General features: G+C 39.5%; 1 protein-coding gene across 2 annotated transcripts; it reads right to left on the reverse strand.

Moving 5' to 3' along the window:
* Positions 1–16936: 16936 nt before the first annotated feature.
* On the reverse strand, positions 16937–19090 carry LOC120800331 (M-phase specific PLK1 interacting protein). Of its 2 annotated transcripts, none has more exons than XM_040146368.1 (2): positions 18602–19090; positions 16937–17643 (listed from the first exon to the last, which is right to left on the reverse strand). In XM_040146368.1, exons 1-2 carry the CDS (start codon positions 18938–18940, stop codon positions 17524–17526), a joined length of 459 nt encoding a protein of 152 aa, XP_040002302.1. In that variant the 5' UTR covers positions 18941–19090; the 3' UTR covers positions 16937–17523. The 2 variants fall into 2 exon arrangements, with proteins under 2 accessions (XP_040002302.1, XP_040002301.1); XM_040146367.1 differs by having other exon boundaries at positions 18614–19085.
* Positions 19091–26881: the final 7791 nt, after the last annotated feature.

Below are 26881 nucleotides of genomic sequence, written 5' to 3' on the forward strand. Positions count from 1 at the left end.
GCTCCACCAGCTGTTTATATCCGTCAACCAGTCAACTCATATTCACACAGCATCAGTGGAGGGACACACGGCTTCACTCGTGTTTTACTTTTCACCATTTTCTGGAAATTCAGATTAAATTTGTTTTATGTTTGAATGAAGACCTACCTAGAGTCTGTGCTACAACTGATTTCAGTAAATCATTTTGTGCCTCATTTCTGAGTATTGAAGTGTCATTTACTGTGGTTTAGTTACTGTTGTCAGTAAACTTGAACCTTTTAAAATTCACCATCCCATTCATGCTTTGGCCTTGGTAGTGCTACTTCAGGTATGTTTGGGTCCGTACTGGAACCAGTCTTCACACAACCATGACAAATTATCAATAGTTCAAGAGCTCTAAGTCTCCTGATTTTCTCTATGCAAAGTATTTCAGGATCCTCATATCACTGCAACAGCTGTTGAAGCAGAACTCTGTCAGACCTGTGGCTCCAAACTGTTTTCACTCCTACAGGCCTTAGATTCCCCTTTTATTCTCATACACAAACAAGATGGTTTTAACATCTTGGCATGAGACCATGAGCATCAGGTTCATGTACAAAAAACCACACACACACACACACACACACACACACACACACACACACACACACACACACACACACACACACACACACACACACACACACACACACACACACACACATTTTCCAAGAATAAGCACATTATTCACCAGAAAGGCATCTTTGCTATTGTCTAAGACAAGTCCATCAACAATGTCCTTTTGAGAAGCTTTTTTAGGGTGACAAACTTTTGGGTAAAGCCAGTCATGTGCAACAAGCCATAAAGCTTTGACATACATACATTGAAAAAATAAATGATCAGTAGTTTCAGTTTCATCGCAAAACACATAATTATTGATCTCAATTCTGAATCGTTGTCATACCAATTCCCTGGATGGATACACTCCATTTAAAACTTTAAAATGGATTTCTTTTGTTTTAGGATTTACTGGAAATTTTTAATATTTATTTTGTGACATGTCAATAATTTCTTTAGAGTAGATTGGTGTGATCGAATTTCTGTAAGATACTATAAGGTATGGGAATGCTTTTTAACATACTTCTAATTGTTTTGACTTATTTTTGACTTTATTAAAATCACAGCCTCCAACTAGAAGTTGTGGGAGACCAGGGCTGATAGGAGTAGAATTTTTCAAAATTCCTTGAATTAAACATATAATAGAGTTGGGGAAGGACTTTAGTTATAGATTTAAATGTGTTTCAGTTGCTAATTAAATCAGATTAAAGGCAAAAATTTTCATATGCCAAGATACATCCACTACTATCAACTAAGCGAGTCAGTGACCAAATACCTTCTCCATTCAGTCCTTGTTATACAATGATTTGCTTTTTTACCATAGTATATCTATCATTCTATAATGGTGTATTATGTGGGGTGACATTGTGGTTGTATATGAGTTTGCAATTTAACATGAACTGTCAGTGAAATAGGGATAGCTTTATCAGGAGACTTTGAATAGTGTAATCACATCTAAGTAAAAATTCCCTCCCTCCCAATTTACTGAATATTTCTCTGGTATTATGGTACCAAAAGTTACTGTTGCTCAGAAAAGTTTTTAACTAATTAATCTTTAAGGTTTTTAAGTTTTTTGGTCATCTCTGATCTCTTAACATAGTGAGTTTTCCTTTTCCAAATATAACCAAAATTAACCTGACTGATCTTTTTAACAGCTCTGTTTTGAATAGCAATTGAGTATGTTGGATAGATACATCTTGAAAATCTTTCCATTTTAGTCAAAAGGATTCTACCCATTAAGCTAATGAATATCAGTAACAATGAGACCGTTAAGTCTAGTCTGGCATTCATCTACTACCTTTCACACATTCAAATTTTCACTCTCAGTTGAATCTTTAGATATATGTATGCCCAAGTATTTTACAGTGGATTTTATAGGAATGTTGTGTGCCTCTGTTAAATGACTTTGATGAATTGGCATCAAGTCACAATTGTTCAAATTTAACTTTAGACCTGAGGCTTTGGAAGAAGTGTGAGTCATTTGTAGTTTTTTGCGGACTTTGGTTAGCTGCTTCATCAAGATGGTAGTATTATCTGCTAACTGGCTAATGATTACTGGTTTCCCAAGAACTTCTAATGGAGTGATATTTGAATTTTTAAAAAAGATAGAAAGCATTTCTATAGCTATTATAAAGAGAATTGGAGGTTAGAAATCTGGGTGATGTACGTCTCGATAAAGAAATTGAACCGTTTGTGTTTTCGTAAAAAGGTTTTATAATGTTACGAAATGTATCCTCAAAACCAAGTAATCTTAAACAGTGGACAATAAACAGGTGCACAATTGAATCAAATGTTTTAAAAAAATACAAGAAATCAACTAGAACCATCGTCTTTTTTAAGTGTATATAATCTAAAAGATAAAGCACTAAGCGAATATTGTTGTTGTGAATGGATCTACCCCTCATAAAACCAGATTGGGAATTACTTATAATTTTATGTAATTATTTTTAATTATTTTTTTTATCTGTTAGCAATAATAAGTGTTAAAATTTGTTTGAGTTGTTGTCATTTCCTGTCCTGCCTCCTGGGTCATGTTTTCATTCATTTCCTTGCAGTATTTCCTGTTTTATTTTGTTGTCAATAACTGCCCCTCTCGTTGCAGATTCTACTTCCTGCTCTCGCGTTTCCCGCCACTGTGATTGTCTGCCCCGCCCTAATGTGTTGCACCTGCGTCTCATGTCTCCCCTCTCCTAGTGTGTTCAGTCTCTGTGCTTCCTGACCTTTCTGCCAGTTCGTCTTTGTTCCCTGTGACAAGCGTTCCAGCCACTTTTCCTAGTGTTGAGTCTTCCTGGTTTGTTTTTGACCAGTTTTTGGACCTCACCTTGGCCTCATCCCTTTTGCTTTTGTCTGCCTGAGTGTTTACCCACCTGTTTTTCAGTAAAGACTCTGATTTTTGGAACCCTGTTTTGACTCCTGAGTCATGCTTTTGAGTCCTCTGCTTTGGAAATACCACTTCCTACAGTCATTGTTCAATAATGTTATTGGTCTAAGAATATCTAATATTTTGTGGTCCTTACCAGGTTGTTTCATAGTGGAAGGAAATGTCATTATCTGTTGCTTCTTTTAATGTAAGAAAGAATGGATCTTTTAATAAACCCCAAAAAATGCTTATAGAAATTGGCTGTAAGCCCATCACTACCTGGAGAGGCAGATTCTCTTCTTCTCCATCCAGCTCATCAGAAGCAGTATCGCATCACACAGCTCATAGTGTATCAGGGGAATAATATTTTTGATATGGTTGAAGAAGGAGATAGTAACATCAATAGAAAAGGCAGGGGAATATAATTTACTATAGAAGGAAACTATTTCCTTGGCAAGCAAGGCTGGATCTGTGTTTACTGGGACATGAATAAATAAAGCTTTGAGTTTCTCTCCCACCTTCTTTTTTTAAACGACACAATTATGATGTGTTTCTTTCCCCTTCCTCTGTCCATTTTGCCCTGGATCTTATGTAAGCCCCTTCAGCTTCTCTAACATAGATGTCATCAAGTTTAACTTGCAAACTTTGTCATTGTCAGTAGGTAATGTCTTATTGCAACAGGTGTTTATTTCTTTAATGATCATTTCTGATAATTTGTTATTTCCGTTGAGCAATATTCCAAAATGAATAGCATATTCCCAAATTTTAAATTTCAAGAATTCCCATTTAGAAAAATAAGACATCACAGACTCATCAGTTATCACATTAGAGATTGCGGGTTTAATACCATCATAAAATGATTGGCAATTTGATTAACTATAATCGAATTTCCAGCACCCCTTTTTTCTGCAGCAAACACCTGGGGATTTAAAAATCAACTAAATAACAGAGTAATCTGTGAGAGGAGCTGCTCACATACAGCCGTCAGAGACAAAGTTGATCACAGAGAAAGAAACTAACCAAAAATCTATTTTTGAATTTGCTGCATTACTTGGATTAAACCAGGAATATTGGTGTCTGGATGTTTAAGGCGCTAATGAGTTGTGAGTGCTATAGAAGTCGGATGGTATAGGGTTATAAGAGCTGTATTGACATTTGGGAGGACATCTGTCAAGCCACTCATCTTTAGCCATGTTGAAAGCACCCCCCATTATTACATTTGCAGTCGGATAGATGTGCTTAAGGTTTTCTGTGGTGTCAGAAACATCTGAAATCAACTGTCTGTTTTGAGTTAGGTTATTAATCCATAAACATTAACCAGCATACTATATTGCGCATCAAGGTTCAGGACGCAGAATAGCCAATCACAACTATTATCAATACAAGATGTCACTAATTTACCAGGTGAGTTACAGACCAGAACAGCCAACCCTGCTGATCTATTTGAACCATGATCAAAAAGAATTTTGCCTCCCCATTGGTTTTACCAAGAATTTTTCATGCTTCGGTTTTGAGTGTTTTTGTAACAAAATAAAATTTGCTTTTTCGCCCTTAAAAATTAAACCGTTGATTTTCTCTTAAGCCCCTAGCATGAAGTGAAATACCAGAAAAAAAAAGACATTCGTTATGAATAAAAACTAGCTGGTAAATATTAATGAGTCCAACTAACTGTGAAGAAGCCAAAAAGACAGACAACGTCCTTTCAATATGCAATATTACATATAAACTATCCAACCTGTTTATTTCAATCAAAAGGCCTTTTTAGTGCTTAGTCATAGAGACCCTCATCTATATACAGTTCCTTGTGTGCCTCTTCTAAGTGATCCTTTTTCCATTTATATATCCAGCATTGCCTCTGTTGTATGCCCGTTTAACAGCTGCTCCTGCTTGTTGTTTCTTTTGCTATAGTGCTGCTGGCATTTCCGTGTCAGCCTTGCACAGATCCTCGATGAAGCCGATCCCAAGTTCTTTGTAGACTGTGGAATCCTTTTTCATATTCTAAAATGCATCTTGGTGTGTTCTCTAAGTGAACAGGACGATGAAAAGAGGACCAAAAGGACCAAATATTGAGAATTGGATAGTAAAGCAAGTCTAAAACTGGGACAAGCAAAGCTCAAAACGGAGGCTGCCCCAGCGCCGCCATCTTGCCGAAGATCCTGTTGCAGGAGAACTTGTGAGCAAGTGGGACAAGGATTGTGTGTAGATGCGGATGTGCGGAGAGTGTGAAAAAGGAGAGCTGCAAACACTGGCACAGCTTTATGGAAGAAACAGGATATGTAATGCAACATCAAGCTATATCGACATAAATGGTATTTTTTCATTCTATATCTCGTTTTAAAATATATCGATGTCTCTTAAAAAGTAGATATGCCGCCCAGTCCGAACTGTAACCAAAAAGGTTAAAGAATAGTAACCTTTTTATTTTAGGTACATTATTTTCACGCTCATGCAAAAAAAACGGAGATGTCTGTTAAGGGATTAAAATGTATCTGTGATTCACTGCAGAAAGAAATTCTTGAACCAGATTTATCCTGCTGAAACCGGCTTCTCTAACCTTTAGGGCAACACTGCCCCAGGTTACACATACTTCTAACTTTCTGACAAAAGTGTAGTTATTGCAGTAGATGTTTCACTCAGGTACATTTTGGGGGAAAAATCTAAACCTTTATGACATGACATTCAAATATACTACTACTGCTACCACCATATTCATATATTTATTGTTTTTAATATTGTGGTCTCTGCACTTTAGGCTGGTGGTTTTTCTGTCCCAGGTCTGCTCTGTTATCACGTAGCCAAGCCCCCTCATGACTCTGCTAACACCTGTACAAAATAAAGAGCACTGGTGAGAGATCAAACCATCACCCTGTCTGTGCCACTGCAAAGTCACTGCAAACCAAACAATTTTTAATTCGTAATTATTATATATTAAAAATGTACACAGTTTCACTGCAGAGCCACACCTGGCTCCAGGGACTGGATAAAAGACAGGTAAAAAGTTGGATTGCCTGTAACACACACAATTTCTACAACAAGGCGCAAGTTAAAACCACAAACTGTAGAAAAAAATCAAACAGGCAGTAAAACAGCAGCAGGGTCTTGCTGTATAATCCACTGAGGACACAACACCTCCTCACAACCTGTAACCTGCACTCTCCTATTGTCAAGCTGTTCAAGGTGTGATTCTCACACCTGCGCAGGAAGAGGAAGAACCAGCTGAAGGCTATGTCCACATGATGCTGCCTCATTTTAAAACTGTTTTCATGTGAAACTGATCTGTGTTCAAACTGGAGTCTCCAGGTAGTTTTAGGAGAGAGCTCTGTCCACATTCAAACACCTGAACGACATGAAAACAGGTAAATCTTTTCAGCCTCAAATTCCTTTCAGTCAAACAACAAAACTGCCTCACAGCAACATCTGGTGAGGAGTGAGACAGGCAGCTGGCTGATAACATCTGTATTTTATCATCAGAGTCTTGCCACCTGCTCTGCTGTGATCAGATATATCCACATTTAAAATGATGGATCACAGAGAAAGTGAGAGGACTACAGGTCGTCTTCTTCACTTCACTTTATTCAATTATTCACATTCTCCTGTAGCATATTTTCCCTTGTATCAACTCACAAGAGCAGCATTTTGCCAGATGCTCATGTGCTGCATTCAGCATGCCTCTGATCTCCTGCATCCAAGGGAAGATGATGGTCACGCATGCCTGCATTCAAAGGAAATGTGACATGCTCCTCGCTACACATCATCTTATTCTCATTCCATTCATATTGATTCAGATTTTATCAACAGGTGTGTCGGAGATTTATGATCTCAGGGTCAGTGCAAAGATGTGTCCAGAGCATCACAAGAGTCTCACCACTGATCGTGTTTGTCATTCATCCATGCGATAAATGGTTAAACTTGACGTGAGTTTCCTGCCAGAACTGATGTCACTGCTCTATTCCCTGATCAACTGACTGATGAACTGATTGATAGAGGAGATAACTGATCTTCTTTCTGATGTTTCCATATTCAAGTTCAGACTTCAGACTGCGGTTTGTGTGTGTGTTTGTGTTTCATGCAGGTCTCCCTTCCTCCTCCTGCCTTTAATCTGCTGTAACACACTCAGATTGAGGTCGACCCTCTGCCCTGCAGTTTGCCTGACAGGCTGCTTTCCTCCAGAGTAATAATCAGATGCCAAATTAAACCCACAGAGGACATGTTGTAGTAAAAAAGAATCCATGTATCACAACTTTAACTCTGAAAATAATCTGAAGACACAAAAGACAAAAGAATCTGATTAAAGAGATTCAATATCAGAAACACAGAGGTCAAAGGTTCCAGGAAACATCTGACGGAAAAATATCGTGAACTGGAGGAAGATGCAGGAATGATAAAACATGGAGGATTTGAAAGGTCTCAACATTGCAAACTGATCAGATATGAAAGGCTGTAGGATCGATGATCAGATGTGAACTGCTGGCAGGTAATTTCAAGGTGAGGATAAACACTGAGGCTGAGTCAGACACAAGGAGTTTGATTGTAAGGTTTGATTATTGGTAATGATGGCTGAATGTTAGTTGGTTTGATCTGAATAAAGAAAACAAAACATATAAACAAATGCTATGTGAGTAAACTTCCATATATACTGTACATACTTCCACTGATGAACATTATGACCAGCATTCTGTGCTTTGTCCGGTCTGTCAGCCCCAGAACCATCAGTAAAGTAGTCCTTCTGTAGGGTCAGACCAGACGGGACAATCTGTGCTATCTTTGCGCATCAGTGATGCACTGGCTCATGGTTTGTCCCTGCTCAGACCACTGTCACCCCTTGGAATACTTTCAGTGGTAGGTGCTCACCAACTCTGACCGGGGGCCCCCCCACCTCCAACCTAGACTTCTGGCAGTAACAACTTGGTCCTTGTCGGAGTGGGTCAGGTCTTCACACTGCTCATTTCTCCCTCATCCAACATTGACCATGAGAACCGACTGTTCCCTCACTGTCTGATATATCCCAGAGCTTCACATGCGCCGCTGTCAGGGGATATCTGATGTTATTCTCTTCATCTGTGAGTGGTCATTATGTTCTGGCTCATCAGTGTACATATTGTAACCATCTCAGTATCTATGGTTTGAAAAACTGCCTCATCACCAATCAACCAGATTCATCAAAGATGCTACACAGTTTAAAGTTAACAAAGTCAACTCACATCCAACTCACTGCACAAGGCTGTCATCACATAGAGGAGCTCAGGGTGTGTGTGTGTGTGTGTGTATGTATGGTGGGTGGGGTTGTGTGTGTGGTGGGTGGGGGGGTGTCAGATGTGAAATACAAAAATGTTCAATTTTAAATAAACCTTTAAAAACAGTGACGAGTGGCCTGTAATCACCAATAATTATTTACTGATCCTCACATTCATGGTTCATTGATGACACTCTGCTGCAAGTACTGTGTGTGCGTATATGCCTGTGTTTCTGTGTGTGTTAATGTGCATGTGTGTGTTGGTGTGTGTGTGTGTTTCAACGTGAAATCTCCTCATATGAAGTGAAAGCTCAGGAGGAAAAGAAGGAATCAGAAGCTTTGTCTGAAGGTCATCTTCACACTAAAGGTCAAAGCTAAGGCGGAAGTCACCTCCTGCAGGTGTGTGTGTGTGTGTGTGTGTGTGTGTGTGTGTTTGTGTTATTGATTTGATCACTGAAAAATGTAAAGTTTTCTTTTTTCCACCTGCAAAACTCATGTTTGTTACAGCAGAAGTCAGGAAGACGGGAAAGGACCCAAATACAGATTCACACAAAGGCAGAATGGGTGAGCTAAGTAACTTTTTAGTAAGTAAAGCAGGCTCACTTAACCAGGAACAAAACCAGATAATCCAATGCAGAACACAGAGACTGAAATACACATTGGAGGCAGGGGTACCTGGGAACAGGTGAAAAACATCAGGGTAGACAATCAAAGAAGCGGGAAAAAACACAAAGACAGGAAGTAAAACAACCAGATACATAACAGGTAAGTTATAGTAAAATAGAACAGGCAGCACAGAGTCCATATGAAGTCACACAAGGAGCAGGTCGTGACAATGTTGTTAAACAACAGAAAAACCAACACATCAGTCAATGACTGTGTCTGCTAGTGTATTTGAACCTGAACTCAGTGTCCATGTCATGAGGCATACCTGTACAGTCCAACACTGTCCAGTCCACCTGTTCCTCCATAAAGTCTCCTGATATGAAGCCACTAATGGTCAGTTTGTGTTTGTAATTCAGTTCCATGAAGGAGGACTGAAGGACCAAAGGACTGAAGGAGACTGACGGACTGAAAGAGGACTGGACTCAGCAGGACTCAGTGTCAGGTGAGATCCTTGACCTTTACATCAGACAGCAGGACAAGTGGACAAATACCAGAGGAGCTGCAGGAGGTTCAGAGAGAGACGAAGAAAACCTGTGTTTGCGTCTTCGTATGTGATGTGAAAATCTTCTAAAGACACAACAACTTTATCTGATACACAAAGAATTCAAAGTGCTGCACATACTGATTAACACACTCAAATCTAAAAGAAAAAAGAAAAAGAAGGAAACCTTTTTAAGAATGGAGACATGTCTAAAGGTCACACAACTGTTTCTTCCTCAGAGACTTTGCACCATGTGTTTCCTGCTTCAGTTTGATCTCCAGCTGCTCACAAATGCTAACGAACTGTGTATGTAGATGTAGGAGTTCTGCCTCTCACAGTGTCTCCAGCGTTCCGACACAACACACAACAAACTGCTTCGTCTGATCAGTATTTATCACCCACATCAGAAACCTGACATGATGTCCTCGGGGCTTTGTCCTCCTGCTGTCTGTCTCCCTGATGTCTCAACAACAACTCTGTCTTTGTGTCTATCTGTGTCTGTGCCTCTCTGTATCTATCTTTGTCTCTCTGTCTCTGTCTCTCTGTCTCTGTTTCTGGCTGTGTTTCTGTTTCTGTGTGTCTCTGTCTCTCTGTCTCTACAAAATGTTTCATGTAAATATGTCTTACAGATTTAACAGCTGAAAACCTTGGATGTTTTTGTATCTGGTTCCTGAAGGTCGTCAAAGTCTTGGTCTGATCGTCGCTGATCTTTTAAAGGACATGTTGACATTTTTCATGTCTGTCTTAAACTGACAGTCATGTGTCCATATGAACATGTGAACAGGTTTTCCCTCCTGTTCATCCTGGACATTAACAGGTCTCTGCACAACATGTTTCTGATGAACGTGATGGAGACAAAGTCCATATTCCTTATTGGGTGAGAAAAATATATTCTACATGTATCTGTGGGGTTTGTTGAAAACAGTGAGCCTGTCCTTTATTTTGAAAGGACAATAACAAAACAAGAAAGGGATGAAGAAAACGAGAATGTGTATTTTTATGTCCCATGTCTTCAGATGTTTGATGGTTTAAGTTTTTCCTTTTCGTCTCAGTCTCTTCATGAAACTTATTTTCACTCAGGGGGAATATTCGCACTTTCAGTGATTTCTCATTAAAAAGCTGGATATTTGAATTGATCAACACAGAAGGAAGTCATTTAAAGAGGAGGAGAAATAATTTGACAGCGTTTTACAGACTGATGATGGCCGAGCCCTCCGGCTGATAAACTTCTGTAACGAAAATCATCTGATTGATTATCGGAAACAAACTGTTTTATCTCTGCAGTTGTGAATCAGATCCATCATGTTCTCGAAGTAAAACTTTATGCCGAGTATTAATTAACTCCAGAGCCTGACTCTGGGAGTTTAACATGATGCTTGTGTTTGCTGACCTCAGACAGTGATTCAGTCCTGCAGGTGCTGGTGCGACTCACTTGCATCTGAACTTGAAACGGTTGTGGACTTGAAATGTCTTGGATTTGTCCTGGTTTGTCTAAGTGTAGCGCTTACGTCACAGTTTCTGTACAGGTGCCCACATTTACCCGTCAAGTTGGTTTATAGATCCCAACTTTTGCGTGGGAAGTGGCATACGCCTCTTTCAGGCAGGTTTTTGTGTGTACGCAACAGCTATCAATGAGGCCCCAGACGTTCCAGAGAAATGAGCAGATGTCCTCAAGAGAAATTAGATAGCTGGAGGTCAGTAAACGTAAAGATTCTGTTTTATTTGTTTCTTGAGGGACTACTTATGGACTTTGTGCTTCCTGTTTTATTTTGTTACGTCTTACCTGTTGTGTCTTTGTTTTTTTTTCCCTGCCTGTGTGTTCCCGCCTGCCCCGCCCCAATTAGTTTCACCTGTCCCCATCACCCTTTGCCTCCCTTGTGTATTTAAGCCCCTGTATTCCCCTCATTCTTTGTCAGTTCATCTTTTTAGTTTCCTCTGCTTTTTCCTGAGTTTTCCTGTGTTTTGCTTCCTGAGTTGAATTTCCCGAGTCTTGCCTGCCAGTCTGCCTTAACTTCAGTTTTTCCACCCGACAGCACGTTAATCTGTTTTTTAATATTAAAAAACAACTTCTTTGCATCAGCTTGCCTGTGTGTCTGCATTTGGGTCCTCTATCCTGTTTCCCTGCAAACAAGACAATTGATTACAGAGACAGATATTAACAGCTCCCCGACCCTCACTGAGAGTCATTGTTTAGTAAAATTTCAGTTTTCTGTGATCAGCTCCGAGACCTGAATGATGTTGTGGATCTGATCTGTGAGTGTTTGGTTGAGTCTGAAGGCTCTCACAGCAGTGTATCCATTTATTAATTTCGGGTGTGTAGGTGGCCAGAACCTCAGAGATCAGCCCCCCCTGAGACATAAGAGTCTCAGGTGGCCTGGTGCCCTGACAGCCTGCAGCTGATCTGATCTCAGGTGTTCACAGAAAGTGAATCATCTGCTGCTTCAGGCACAGACACAAAAACACACACAAACACACACAAAAGCACACAAACAGACACACACGCACACACACACACACACACACACACACACACACACACACACACACACACACACACAGACAATAGTACAACACACAACCATAGCACCAGTGAGAGGCCAGAGAATGTCCTGCACATAACAGACCAATAACACGTGATTACAGATGTTAAAATATTTGCTGATATTTGGAGACTATGATTCATAAACAGTGAATATCCATCATGTTCGTGTAAAACAACAAATGATTGAAAGACATAATAAATAAAAATGATGCCCCTTATACAATACAATACAATATACAGCACTCTATCAGTACTGGGACTAGTACCTGGACTGGGACCTCACTGTTTGTAAAATGTAAATTGTGATCATGTGTTTTCTCTGGGGAGATTTTTTCTACATTGTTTTTTTTTTTTTAACAAGTTCAGGTGAAGGTGAAGTTCAGGTTTCTGTTTTTTCTGGTCTGAACTGGTTTTATTAGTTGTTATTTAGCCCACAAACCTCACCACAGAAATCCAACATTCAGCTCTGACTTTGTTCATCATATTTAATGAGACTTTTATTTTGATAGACTGTCTTCCTGCTGTTTTCACACTTTAAGTGTCTAAAAGCTCGTATGTAATTCGTCACTCAGTAGTTCTGTTTGCTAATTAACAAACAGCACAGGTGTTTAATTGGTTAATGAGGGAATCCTTGGAGTAATCAGAGAGCAGGAGGTTCATTATTTCTTTGAAACATTTTTCAGATTTTTTAAGAGTGTGAATCAGTTTTAGTTTGATTATTATATTATTTCATGTTTTTGAACTGAACTCATAATTTCAGTCTAATTGGCTGTTCTCTGATCAGAGTTTGTGTTTTCAGATGAAGCCAGCATTCACCTGGTCAGAGAGCGTACTGGGAAGTGTTTTTAGGTTGTTTTTAATGTGTCGCCTCAGTGTGTCTGTGTGAAGTGGAGCAGAGGACAAGCTGATTGTTTCCTGTGTCGACCCAAAAAAAAAAACCTAGCAGAGATGGATGAAGATCTTCACACCAGAATTCTGCAGGAGAATAAGCAAAATAAAATTGCAGAAAAGCGCTGAGAATGGCAGAGAGGAACAGACAGAGAATATGTTACATTGTGTTTCTGGTGGAAATATAAATCTCTTTACCCACTGATGTCACAGAGCTGCTGTCTGACCATCAGGACCAGTTTTGCGTTAATTTTTTTTGTTCAAACACACTTCTCCATGTGGACTAGAGGGGCCAGGATCAAACCATGAAAACAGTTTTTAAAAATTTAGACGGCTTCATGTGGACCTGGTCTGAGACCCAATGAAACTGTTCCTCTGGTTGTGTTTAGATTGGCTGGGTTCAGGTTTAGTGTGATGGATGACCTTTGAACCCAAGTCCCCCCCAAGACAATGTGTTAGAGATGTAAATGTTAAATTTGTACTTTTTTTTTTTTTTTACATGTTTACTAAAAATGTCATGTCCAAAATTATTCATACGCCTTGAAATAGTCGCAAATTTTTGAGAAAAAATCCAAACTTCTATGCCATTCCAGATAGCCCTGGTAATTCCTATCATGCTTTAAAGCATTCTATCAACTATAAATTGAGGACAGCTGATGCAGTACTTCTCTAGTTACTAGTCAATTGCAATTCATGTCTAAAACCAAAGAGCTTAGTGAGGACCTCCAGTTGCACATTGTGGCTACTCACAAGACGGGGGAAAGGCTCTAAAGCCATATTTAGGCATTTGTTTTCAAGTGCGAGTGGCCACAGTGCAAAGCATAATCAAAATGTACAAGGAGTTCCATACTGGGAAAAATCTCACAGGGTGTGGTAGGAAGCGCAAAGTGACCCCTGCGCTGACAAGAATGGCAGTGTGAGAAGCCAAGAAGAATCAAGAATAATCACCAAAGCCATTCAGGTATCAACATCTCATATGACACTCCAGCGGACACTGCACAAGGCTGGCATCCATGGACGCCTACCAAGGCGGACTCTGCTTCTCCAAGACAGGCACTCAAAAGCTTGCCTAGCCTTGTCAAAAGCTCACCTGGAAAAAGTAGAAAGCTTTTGGTCATCAGTTCTGTGGTCAGACGAGAGGAAAATTGAGTTGTTTGGACACAGGGACGTGGCTTTTGTTTAGCGAAAGAAAGGAGAAGCATTCAACTCCAAGAGCACGTACCCCTTGGCCAAGCATGGTGGTGGGAATGTAATGCTTTGGGGTGTTTGTCAAAGTAAACGTCATGAAGGAGAGGATTACATTAAGATTCTGGAAGAAAAAATCAGGCAGTCTGCAGAAAAACTTGGCCTTGGGCAGCATTGGATCTTCCATCAAGACAATGATCCAAATATAAAGCCAAAGTGGTCAAGAAATGGTTAACAGAAAACTAAATCAACATTACGGAGAGGCCCAGCCAGAGTCCAGACCTGAATCCCATCGAGAATCTGTGGGGGGTACTAAAGACCACAATGAAGGCAAAGAGGCCTTCCAAGCTCGAAGACCTGGAGATTGATGCAAAAGAGGAGTGGTCCAAAATCCCAGTGGAGCCATGCAAAAGGCTTGCTAGCAATCATAAGAACCATTTGATTACTGTGATGGCAAAAAAAAGGCTTTGCCATTAATTACTGAGAAAGGGTATGAAAAATGGAATTTTTCAAAAAAATGTAAAAAGAAACAGAAATAGTTCATTTTTTTTCCATTTATATCTCTTATGGTATTTTGTCACATGCTTCAGTCATTTCCAGCAAGATGAAACCTATTAATAAAATAAAAATTCACTATTAATCAAAATTTGGCACGAGTATGAATAATTTATATAACAAACACACACACACACACACACACACACACACACACACACATATATATATATACACACACATATACACAAACACACTCACACTCACTCACACACACTCCTCAGGCTGAGGCTGAAGCACAGATGTGTCATCATGAGTTAAAGTGTTTTCAGGGTTAATTAGACATTAATGCTGTTTGTCTGGAACCAGAGGACAGTGTGTGTGTATGTGTTATAGTGTATATACACTATATATGTGTGTGTAACAGAGTGTGTGTGTACATATGTGTGTGTATGAGTCAGCTGATGTTTCTGCTCTATTTAACAGCTGCAGACTGATGTGAATCATCTGATGTTATTTTCTCCTCTGAACATTTAAAACTAAAAAAACAACATCAGATATTTATTAACAGTCAGAGGAAGCTGGTTTTAGCGCCCCCTGCAAGCCGCACCTCCGTATCTGCAGGATTTTATGCATTGCACTGCTGCCACAGGACTGGCTGATTGGATAATTGCATGAATAAGCAGGTGTAAAATTGTTCCTAATAAAGTGCTTGGTGAGTTTACATTATTGTTGGGTTATTTACACAAACTAAAATATGGCTATTTTTAATCAGTGATAAACACAAAAAGCTCATGTTTGACCTTCAAACTGTCACAGATGTTTTGTTAGTAATTATTATTATTATTTTTGTTTCTGTTATGTTTCCTGACATTTTACCATTGTAGCTGGTGATTTAAAGAACTTTATGAACTGTTTAATGTGTAATAATGACTAATTTTCTATAAACTGATCATCACATAATTTAAATTTAAATCTGCCTAACTACATCTGCCTGACAAAGAAGGGTAGAGGGGTAAAAAGTAAGAAGTAGCAGGAAATGAAAATGCTCAAGTAAAATACAAGTACGTCAGCAATGTATATACAGTGGCATGAAAAAGTTTGAGCACCCTTGGTTAAAATTCCTCTTACTGTGCGTAGTTGAGTGAGTAAAAGATGAACTGAACTCCACAAAGCATAAAGTTAAAGATGACACATTCTTTAATATTTTGAGTGAGATTACCTTTCTATTTCCATCTCTTACAGTTTCAAAATACCAAAGGAAAAGGGCCTGGAACAAAGGTTTTTCTCCCATTCTTCCTGCAAAGGCTTCCAGATCTGTGAGATTCTTGGGCCTTCTTACATGCACTGCTCTTTTGAGGTCTATCCACAGGTTTTCAATTGAGGTTTAGGTCGGTGGACTGTGAGGGCCATGGCAAAAACTTCAGCTTTCGCCTCTTGAGGTAGTCCATTGTGCAGGTGCCGCTGCACAGTAGAACAGTGCACCACCACTCCAGAGGTCTGTTAAATCTTCCTGAAGGTCTTTTGCTGTCAAACGGGGGTTTTGATTTGTCTTTCTAGCGATCCTACGAGCAGTTCTGTCTGAAAGCTTTCTTGGTCTTCCAGACCTCAACTGTTCCTGTTCACTGCCATTTCTTAATTACATTACAAACTTAGGAAACAGCTACCTGAAAATGGTTTGCTGTCTCCTTTTAGACTTCTCTTGCTTTGGGGGCATTAATTATTCTAATTTTCAGAGTGCTAGGCAGCTGGTTAGAGGAGCCCATGGTTGCTGACTGTTTGTACAAGGTTTGGGGAGCCAGAGTATTTTTAAAGCTTTGACATTTGCATCACCTGGCCTTTCCTAATGATGACTGTGAACAAGCCACAGCCCTGACAAGCTAATTAAGGTCTGAGTCTTTGGTAAAAGTTATGAGACCTCAAATCTCTTGGGGTGCCCAAACTTTTGTATGTTTTTTTCCTTTCCTTTTTTCACTTGAAAATTGTAAAAAACAAAAATAATACACTTATCTTGCTTAACATATTGAAAAGAGTGTTTCATCTTTAACTTTATGCCTTTTGGAGATCAGTTCATCTTCTACTCACTTAGCTATTTACAGAAACAGAAATTTTGACCAGGGGTGCCCAAACTTTTTTTATCCAACTGTATGTACAGTACTTTAGTATACTGTAGTATTACTGCAGTATGTCCTTCGTCCTGCAGATTTTTTTTTTTTTACTCAAGGTGAAAATTAACCCTAACCCTCAGCAGCAGCCTTCAGGCTCTTGGCTCAGTTTAAAACTCCTTACATCATGCAGATTATCTATTAAAAACTTTAATGAATCCTTTCACCTTAATAACACCGTCAACTCATAATTCATGGATTTGTCAAACATTTCACATTTGTGTGGAAATTAAGGTCTTCAGTTACACATTCATGTTTTTGTTGAAAATGATGACGAAGATCTCTTCCTCTTCCTTTTGAATTAAAACAGAAGATTAAGGAACGAACGACGCACTCCAGTTTAAAGTAAAGTTTTAAGTTTTTTTTAATTAAAAAAAAAAAATGAACTTTTTTTTTACAAACTCTGAATACAACACATGAAGAATCTGATTTAGTTTAAAAACTGTTAGAAAACATTTTGTTAAAAACATTCATCTGTGTATCCTCATCAGTTCTTCATGTAGAAACACATCAAATTAAAGCGATTGATCCCTGAAATAATTAAAATCTGATCCTGAAACTGCTGACAAACACAGACTGCTGGTGACTGAAGATGCTCACAGACCTCAGGTCTGTTTACTGCTGATGTTGTTTCCTGTCAGGACGTTTGTTTGGTTGTTTGTTTGTTTGTTTGTTTTCTGCTGATGTTGTGTTGTTGTTTGTTTGTTGTTTCATGGCAGCTGTCTGTCTGCATTTGTTGTTGTTTTGTGGCTGTACTGTTTGTTTTTTGTCATTTGTTGTTTCCTGTCAGGACATCAATCTGACTGTGTTTGCATCGGTATGTAGTTTCCTGTTGTTAGTTGTTTGTTTCCTTTCAGTACTCAGCCATTTCTTTTCTGTTACAGTTGTTTCCTCTCATGTTGTGTGTCTGGCTGCGGCTGTAGCTGTTTCCTGTCATGTTGACTGTCTGGCTGCGGCTGCGTCTGCAGCGCTGACTGGCTGCAAAGCTGCCCAGGGATCCTGCAGCATCGACGGACTGAAATATTTCTCCACTGAAGAGTCTGAAGATCCAGACTGAAAACACACAGACGTTTATTCTGATGATTGAAGCTAAAACAAAACTGTGTGATTCCACAGACACAAACATTTTGTATTGTTTCTACTGTTTTTATCAACAACATACAGGAAACATGAGTAGAAAAATGAAGAAATATCAGTTTTTTTTTTAATTTTAACTGTGGTTTACAACCTGCTCTGACTGGTAATGTCCTCCTGTCACACAAGGAACTACACAATAAAATGAATAATGATTATTTTATAAACTCTGATCTGGGTGCTTCACGTGTGTCACCTCCATGTTTAATGTCTGTCTAACTTGTTATTCTGTCTCTGATGAAGCTCAGATTAGAAAAAGTAGAAACACCTTGATCGTTGTGAAAGTAATTCTGTAAATTCCGCTACAAATGTATCTTTTTTACTGCGCTCAAAGTCTCAAGTTTATCAGAAGAAACACAGTTTAACCCAAACCTCTGATTCACTTCCCATTACCCCGTATGGCCCCCAAGCATCCCGAAGCCCCCAGAACATGTGCTCCCATCAACCCAGAAAACTGCGATGACCCCCCCCCCCCACAACAGAAACCACTCTGACCGCCCCTCCACAACTCAAACTCTCCTACTCTGCTGCAGTTTACTTCACAACTGCAAAACCTGATATTTAGCAGTAAATGCTGATTCTCTGTTTACACGAGTAATACTGCATTATACTACTACTACTTCACCAGTTGCTACTAATACTATTACTGCTATTAATAATAATAATAATGGCTCTCAGCTGATCCGTATCAACAAAAACCGATCGTAATCTATTTCGGGTTGAGACGCACGCGGCGGATCGATCAGTTTGTTGTTCAGTTAAACTGTAAACAAACAATCACGTGACGAAGACTCAATGTTTAAACCGGATCAGGTCCTGAGTTAATAAAGTTTATCTTCTCCCTTCAGTGTGATCAACATCCAGTTCAAATAAACACCTGAAACTTCACCTGGAACTTCTGAGCTGAACCGGGACTGAAGGACTGAGGCCGCCGGAAACCGTCCCCTCTGCGCCGCATCTGTCCTCCGAATCCCCAGGACCCGCTGCCTAGCCCGGCCGGAGAACCGTCCCAGTATCCTCGGTTAGAACCTGGAGAATAGACCGGGGAACCCGGAGAGTAAATTGGGCAGCCCCGGGGAGAACCTCCGCGATATCCGGAGCCTCCGTATGGAGAGCGAGCTCCGGGTAAACCCCAGCAGGAGACCGGCGAGGGAAACCTTCCAGCCGGCCGCGGAGCTCCGGGACTCCGCAGAGGTCTGCACGGAGCTCGGTACATCTGAGCGGCTAAAAAATGAAGGGGAGACCCAGAGGACCAGAAGAGACGCGGGAGACTAGAAGAAACCCAGAGGACCGGTAGAGATCTTGCGACTGGAGACTCACCACAACAACAAAGCTCTGAGACTAAACCGGAACCGGAATTACATACAGTTCTCCTCCCGGTCGTACAGACTGCAGCGCCGCCTAGCGGCCACTAGGATCACATGCAGCTAATGGATCATTTATTTTATTTTATTTTTTACATTATAACAGAACGATGTCTGACTACAGCACATTTGCAGACAAACTCAACGCAGGGATATGTCCGTTACATTAAACAAACAAATAAGTATCTTTAAGATATATGTGTATGTATAAAGTGAAAAATAAGTCCAGTGTCTTAGCGACAAGTCTGGGCCTGCTGTGTTTTTTTTTCTCTTATGAAACAGATCAGACCGAATCAGTGATCAGTATAGACCACCAGGCGAGTCTCTGATGTGTGACTGCAGGCCTGAGGACACCTGGAGGAGGACCTATGTACTAACGGAGGGTGAACATGATGCCTATGGTTGTTTCACAGTTTATCTAAAATCCAGAATTAAAACATTTTATTAATTTGCTGTGTTTAGGGTTTCTCTTGTCACATTAATAATGCCTTAAACCCGGAACCTGTCAGAGCTGGTATATGTAAAAACTCTTGTAACTGTAGAGAATCTTTATTTAAACATTTTCATTTTTCAGCAGATTGCATGAGGTTTACATACAGATAATAGTTACATCACAACATGCTGTATTAACTATCTGAACTTTGTATATTAAAACAATACTCTGTTGGTCTGAAGCTGTTTTCATTTGGTGTGATTGTTGTGCAAGCAATCCCACTATATGTTCTTTTAAGCCCAAAAATTTTCTCTTAATTATTCTTCTGCTAATTTTTTTGGCACCTAACTAGTCCCGCACCTTTCATCATAGAAACTCAAAATGTCAAAAAATGCAACTCAATCGGGAGATACTGGGCATTCTCAACAATATGTCTCATAATTTCTGAAATATTCAACATTTTGTCAGCAATTTTTCCCGTAGAAATCAATGGAAGGAAGGTTCGGAGGCTAGAGTGGGTGACATCACCGATAGAGTGGGAGAAGATGTTAAAGTGTTGTGAAACAATTCTGTTAACTTGTCCTCAAGGCCACAAATTTCACTGTTCACACATAATATTTTGCCAGAACGTAGAAAAATGTGTACTCTTTTGCACAGAGTAACTATCTTAGCAGAGAGACTTTCACATTTTACTCCATGAGCCTCTGAGTTATGGGAGTACCATCCGACTGCCCCATAGACTGCAATACAAATTAAGAACCGAATTTTCAGAGAAATACAGAGAGAATACAGCAATCCCACTTGTTTTTTAAGAAATTGCATTTTCTAGTTTATCTTGTAAAAGTTTCAGTTTATCCTGTGGGAAGCATTGCTGCTGATTAATAAGAGTTAGTTCATTCCCCATAAATAAAAACTATTCATTTTATTCTATTTTTGAAAGCATCCACACTTGACTTTTGATGCCTAAAACTTTTGCAGACTATGTTTTACACAGTACTATACTTACACATACATATGCAGTAGCGACGTGTATATGCGCATATATATATGTATACACTCTCATACATATGTTGGGTTTTTATAAATATTATATTATTATATTTCTATATTACATTATAATTATCCGTGTTATTGATGTGTTGACTTCGCTCTCAGGCCTTCACACACAAACTACACAAACACCTGACAGTGTTAACACTGGAATATAAACACATACAGTACACACAGGTAGCAGTCAGTTGATAATCAAAGCTTCGTTAATTAAATCAGTTGCTCACAGGAAGTAGAATTTGTTATTAGTTTATGAGGTATTTTATTTTGAAAGGTGATCAATTACTGTGGTAAACTGATGTATTTTTCTAAACCTGAATAAATCCTGTAGATGAGGCCAGTATTCTCTCATCACTGAGGCATTGTTGTTTTAAAACACGCCTGTCCAACTGTTTAAAAGCCCTAAAGCCCTGAAGGTTCGATCATTAGGTTACTGACCAGAGGTCAGAGGTCATCTGTGTGTGTGTGTGTGTGTGTGTGTGTTTTTGTAAAGTTTATTCTGGGATACACCTTGTTCATTCACACACACACACACACACACACACACACACACACACACACACACACACACACACACACACACACACACACACACACACACACGCACATTCAGGATGACAGAGTGAGGAGAAAAACGTTTATTTTAAATAATCACACACTTTAAATATCATCTATAACTCATTATGTTTGATATTCAGTTTTAATAAATAAATGCGTGGTTTTAGCTGTAGCAACAGATGTCTGACCAGAAGGAGGCAGAATATCAACAAACTGTCCTAAAGTGATGTCAAATCATTAATTAGTTGTGATTAATCATTTTAAACAGAAAATTCACTTCTTACCTTTATGAATCTGTTTAATAAAAAAGGGATAAGGAGGGAGATGAGGAAACTGGAACCTTACTCACATTAACAGAGATCATAGAATCATAGTCTCCACATGGTTTTTCTGAGCTTTGACTGCAGCTCTTTTAATGACGTCATCTCACTGTGTCCTCTTCTTCTGTGGTGGTTTAATGAAAGCAACTGGAGAATCAGCTCCACCAGCTATTTATCAGCTCAAATTCACACAGCAGCAGTGGAGGGAAACAAGATTTCACTCAGGTTTTACTTTTCAACATTTTCTAGAAATTCAGTTAAAACTTTCACTACATTTGGATGAAACCTGTGACACTAAATCAACAGGTCTTTGTATTTATGTCTGTTTTAATCTGATTTAAACTGACTGAGAAACCAATCTGTGATCGGTTTCTCATTAAAGTATAAAACATGTTTTAATCTCCACAGCTTTAATGATGCCTCACACACACACACACACACACACACACACACACACACACACACACACACACACACACACACACACACACACACACACACACACACATACACAGAGACTAATTAAACCTGATCAGTGTGATCTTGTTCTGAAGATCGAGCAGCTTTTCCCAAAAACTCAGCAACCCGAATTTGCTGCACACGTGTTTTTGCATTGTGTTTCTGTGTTGTGTGTTTTCGTGGCGTGTATTTTTGTGTTGTGTGTATTCATGATGTGTACAGTTTAGTTGTTCCCGTGTTTGACTAGTTGTTCTGGAGTCGTTTGTGTTTCAGGTTGTCTTTGTTTCCTGCGAGGAGCTCCAACTTCCACAGATGATTAAAGGAGCATTCTGCTCAATTTTAGAGCATTTACTGTATCAGACTGCTACTCTCCTCCTCCTCCTATGAAGATGAGTCATCTGTCACTCTGCTCTGTGGGTGTCTGAACAAACTGACTCGCTGCTGAAGCCAAAATAAAGTGAGAAAAAGGATCTTGACAATCTGAATGAAAACACTCTGAGAAGAGAGAACTCCGCAACTAGACCCTGTAAATCTGCAATTAGTCCTGGGCCGTAGAGTATACCCTGTCAGCTGCACCTTGTCCATCATAAGATTTTTACTTTTCTTTAAAATTATATTTAAAAAATTACAATTACATAAGGTGCAAATCATGATATTGTCTGTATTTTTAGAGCCAATATTGGTGTAAAAATAAAACAAATATTTAAAAAATCTTTTTTGGTCCATAGTTTTCTTTGTTTTATACAGCAGAGACTTTTAGTCCCATTGATTAGTCTTTGTTTTAATGACATGACTGATTCTGATTAGGTAAATTAAACATCTGTGATCAAAGGTACAAACACATCTGATTTACTTTATTATTAACCTGTAAAATTATCTGACTGGTTCACCTGAACAGGTGAACAACGAGAGAGTGAAACAGATTTCAAACTTTAATCTGCAGCTTTTCGTTTGGTGTTAAATTTATTTAATTATTTCATAATACGAAGATCACCGTTTTCTTTATAAATCAAATCACAAATTTGAAGATAAATTTTTAGGTTGTTAGAAATGAGCTCTCTTTTAACTGAAACATGTTGAAACAAGATGATTTTCATGAAAAACCTGAGAGAATTTCTCCCCAGAGGAAACATGATTGTCAGATCTGAACAAAATTAAAAAAAACAACTCATGAATTTGGAGGTTTTTCAGTGTTCCTGTCTTTAATCTTGTGACATCAGTTTTTATGGACACAGATGAATCCTCTGGTGTCCTGATGACTGAACTCTGGACTAATCTAGCAACAGCAGAGTGTCAGTGAAGCTGTGGGGGTGAATGTCTTTGAATAGCAGCAGTGAATCTGTGCTCATTGATGGAGTAGCAGTTTGTGGTGGAGGTGTTGCTGAGGTTATCAAGCCATCCTTCAACTAACAGCACTGACGTGTCCCGCAGCCTGCCCACACAGAAAAAATAAATCCTTCACTTTGACTCACACGATGATCCTCCACCTCTCATCACATTTCTCTGGACGTCTTCCCTCCTCACTGCCCGTCTGCACGTTCACACCATGGCAGCCTCCGTCAACCCTTCCAATGTTTCATCGAAATAAAAAAACAAATGAGCTCACCTGTAAAAATAAACCTGTTCTTCACAGCGATGTCACTCGAGACTAAGGCTTCTAACTGGTTCTATGGACAAAGCACTTAAAAGGACTGTGTCACAAAGTCACAGGAAACTTTCTTTTTAAATATTTTATTTTGCTTTTTTAAAACTATTAATTTTCATGTACAACAACAACACATGAAGAAGAACAGGACACCAAATGTAACGCAGGTTGGGAAGGAAAGAGTAAAGATGAAGAACAAGACTAAAATTGAAATAATCGTGTATGTGACAGTAAAATTTGAGAGTTATTCATTTGACCTGTTATATTTTAGATATTTTCTCTACTTGAATTAAATTATTAATTCACACTGTCGCAGGGTTTTCTGATCTCCATTTTAACGTACACAGTTACTATCAATAACTAACAAGATTTCTGTCAGCTTCTTAGCATTGCCATGAATGAAGCATAGTTAGTTCAGGCAGAGTCCTGAAGTTGTGCTTGTATTGGCTGATTGCCTCGAGCTGTTTGCTGTATGCTTTGCAGTGACTGGCTCATTCACAGCTGTGTAGTTAGTAACGTCCAATCATATTCATTCAGGCGTACAGACATTATAACCACTTTCTCATTGTTACTCTGACTTTGTTTACTGCCATAGCTCCACCACCACTCAAACTTCATCCTGATGTGGTCTTTTTTGTTGTTGATTTAATTAAGATTTTTTTTTTTTTACTAGAAAAATTTAAAGGCATTGATGCCCTCACTGTCCTTTAATCTGAGCTCACCAAAATGCTGTTTCACCCTTGTAGTTCTCCAGCGGATCCATTTCATTTCGTTCACTCAGCTGATCAAACTGCTTCACTGTGTCCTCAGTGCTGCTACCACACTACTCCACCTCTGCTACACTCAGACAGTCAACTGTCAACTGACGTATGGAGTTCACCCGTCTTGTAGCCGATGTTTTTGTGAGAGGGCTCACCGGGTTCACTGGGAATTCTGGGTTCAGACTTACGGTATAATAGGAGCACTGGGTTCAGATGGAGGGTTTACTGAGGGTGCTGCCTAAAACTAGTGCAATGTAGAGACATGAGACCACTGCCTCAGTCTCTCTTGCAGTTAAACTGGTGAAACCATCTCATTGTACAAACATCGCCTCAATGTCTTTGAATGTTTCCGGCTGCATTGAAGGTGAATGAACTCTGACTGTTTGTTCAGTCTCTTCCTCTTTGACTGATTATCATTCGGTCACTGTCTGTCTGTTCTCTGAACACGCTGATCTCATTTAACTCAGACCTGCAATGAACTCTTTGTGTTTGTGGAGCTGATCTGTGGTCAGGTTCACCTCCGTTCACTCACAGACAGACAGACAGACACAGAAAAGGACAGACAGACAGGTGAACAGACAGACCGTCAGACAGATGGAAAGAAAGATAAAGACAGACAGAAGGACAGACAGACAGACAGATATCCAAGTGGACCCAAACATAAGAAATGCAATCTAGTGTATACAGTCCAATGCAGTTAAGAATGCATAGAGTTATACATTGATGAAACTAAACAAACACTGAACACATGGCTCAACACAGGAGAGCCAGCTCCACAGGTCAGGACACAACAGTTTACCTAGACGTGAAGGATAAGGGAATCTCCTTCAAGGACACAAACGTACATAATCTGGATAGGGAGAACGGGTGGTTTGAAAGAGGATTGAAGGAGGTGATCTACGTTAAAATACAGAAACGATCCCCTTCTTTAAACAGAGGAGGTCGTCTATGACACCACTTACCTACAACCATTCACACTTGGCCTCTGGTGACTCCAACAACTTTCAGGCCTGTTGTTACAACAGGCAGGAGCAATAACGGACCAAGTAACATCAATGGTAGTGATAACGACCCCACAGAGGTTAAATACCTGGGACTCCCCACCAGTCAGTCAGAACTGAAGAAGCATCTTGAATGAGAGGGAAAATGTCTTCAAGATCTACAATCAAGTCCAGTTGCCCACGATTGAGCTCGTCTTGGCTAACCATGACCTGGATGACAGAGAATCTTCACAGACAACAAATAAACAGACAGACAGACAGACAGACAGACAGACAGACAGACAGACAGATGGACAAATGAAAAGACGGATGGACAGACCAACAGAGAGATGGATGGACGGACGGACAGACAGATGGACAAATGAAAAGACGGCGGACAGACCGACAGACAGACCAACAGACAGACAGACAGACAGACGGACAAATGAACAGACAGATGGAGAGACGAACAGAGAGAAATACGGACGGATGGACAGACAGGCAGATGAATATAGCGCCAAATCATAACAAGTTATCTCAGGGCACTTTTCATGTAGAGCAGGTCTAGACCGGACTTTTTATAGTTATATTTACAGAGAGGAAGGAAAAACTCCCTTTAACAGTCTCCACGGTCCTGTCTGCATCTGCTTCACGGAGCAGGTCAAGGATCTCCTCGAGAGCCACTGCGGTCTCAGGGTCAGCCAACAAAAGGACAAAGGACTGGCACTGAAATCTACTGTTTGGACTTACACAGAAAATGGCAGGCGTAAACAATCACTTAATCAACATCATACTCTCAACAGCAAGACACGTCATGCACTGTGTGAAAACAAGGACATTGACAGGTGGAAACTATTCACAAACTTGATAAAACTACACACAAGGACCATGTACACAGCCAACAGAGGACTTTTTGAAAAAACATTTTTAAATGGGGCAGGGATGGTGAAAATACTGGAAAATAAAGACTTTGAAATTGCAATTTAAAATTACAGGGGTGTTCTGTTTGATCTATATTTACTCTGATTGTTTTACTTTTTTTTAGTTTGAATAATTTATTTGATTTATTTGATTTTACGTTTGTGTCCGCTGCTTGGTAAGGGAATCGTTTACATTTGGGGCAAACGTTTGTTTTCTGTACAGCACTGCAAATACTTATATACAAATCTTTCCTGTAAATAGCATGTGAATATGTAAAGATGTATGATGACTCCTCTTGATAATAAAAGAGAAAGGTGGGGGGGGGCAGAAGGGAGGAAAGAGTACATAGCTTGATATAGGTTCCACATAAAGACGTATAATAATAATAAGACTAATAATAAAACAAATAATTATAATAATATGGCTAATAATCAGACTAAATATTATAATAATAATATCTGAAGCAGTGGGTGTTGAGCAGGATCGTGGGGGCAGTAGGTGGTTTGCAGTCACAGATCCAGACTCTGCAGCACCAGGGGCAGAAATATCTGCAGAAAGTGACAGGAGGAGAGAGGAGAGAGACGGGAAAGCACAAAATTATGGGAGAGAGAATAAGACAAATTAGTAACAAGCATTGATAGGAAATGAATGCATACAAATGGAGAG

This window comes from Xiphias gladius, chromosome 15 (genome assembly GCF_016859285.1).
Source record: "Xiphias gladius isolate SHS-SW01 ecotype Sanya breed wild chromosome 15, ASM1685928v1, whole genome shotgun sequence".
Classification (NCBI taxonomy): Eukaryota; Metazoa; Chordata; class Actinopteri; order Istiophoriformes; family Xiphiidae; genus Xiphias; species Xiphias gladius.

What these genes read in the sequence shown, in the direction of transcription:
- LOC120800331 (XM_040146368.1), bottom strand. Translation starts at nt 18,940, where the DNA reads ATGTACCGAGCTCCGTGCAGACCTCTGCGGAGTCCCGGAGCTCCGCGG. An exon ending in AGTTCCAGGTGAAGTTTCAG is followed by an intron (nt 17,644 to 18,601) that starts GTGTTTATTTGA and finishes GTGTGTTTTCAG; the next exon opens with TCTGGATCTTCAGACTCTTC.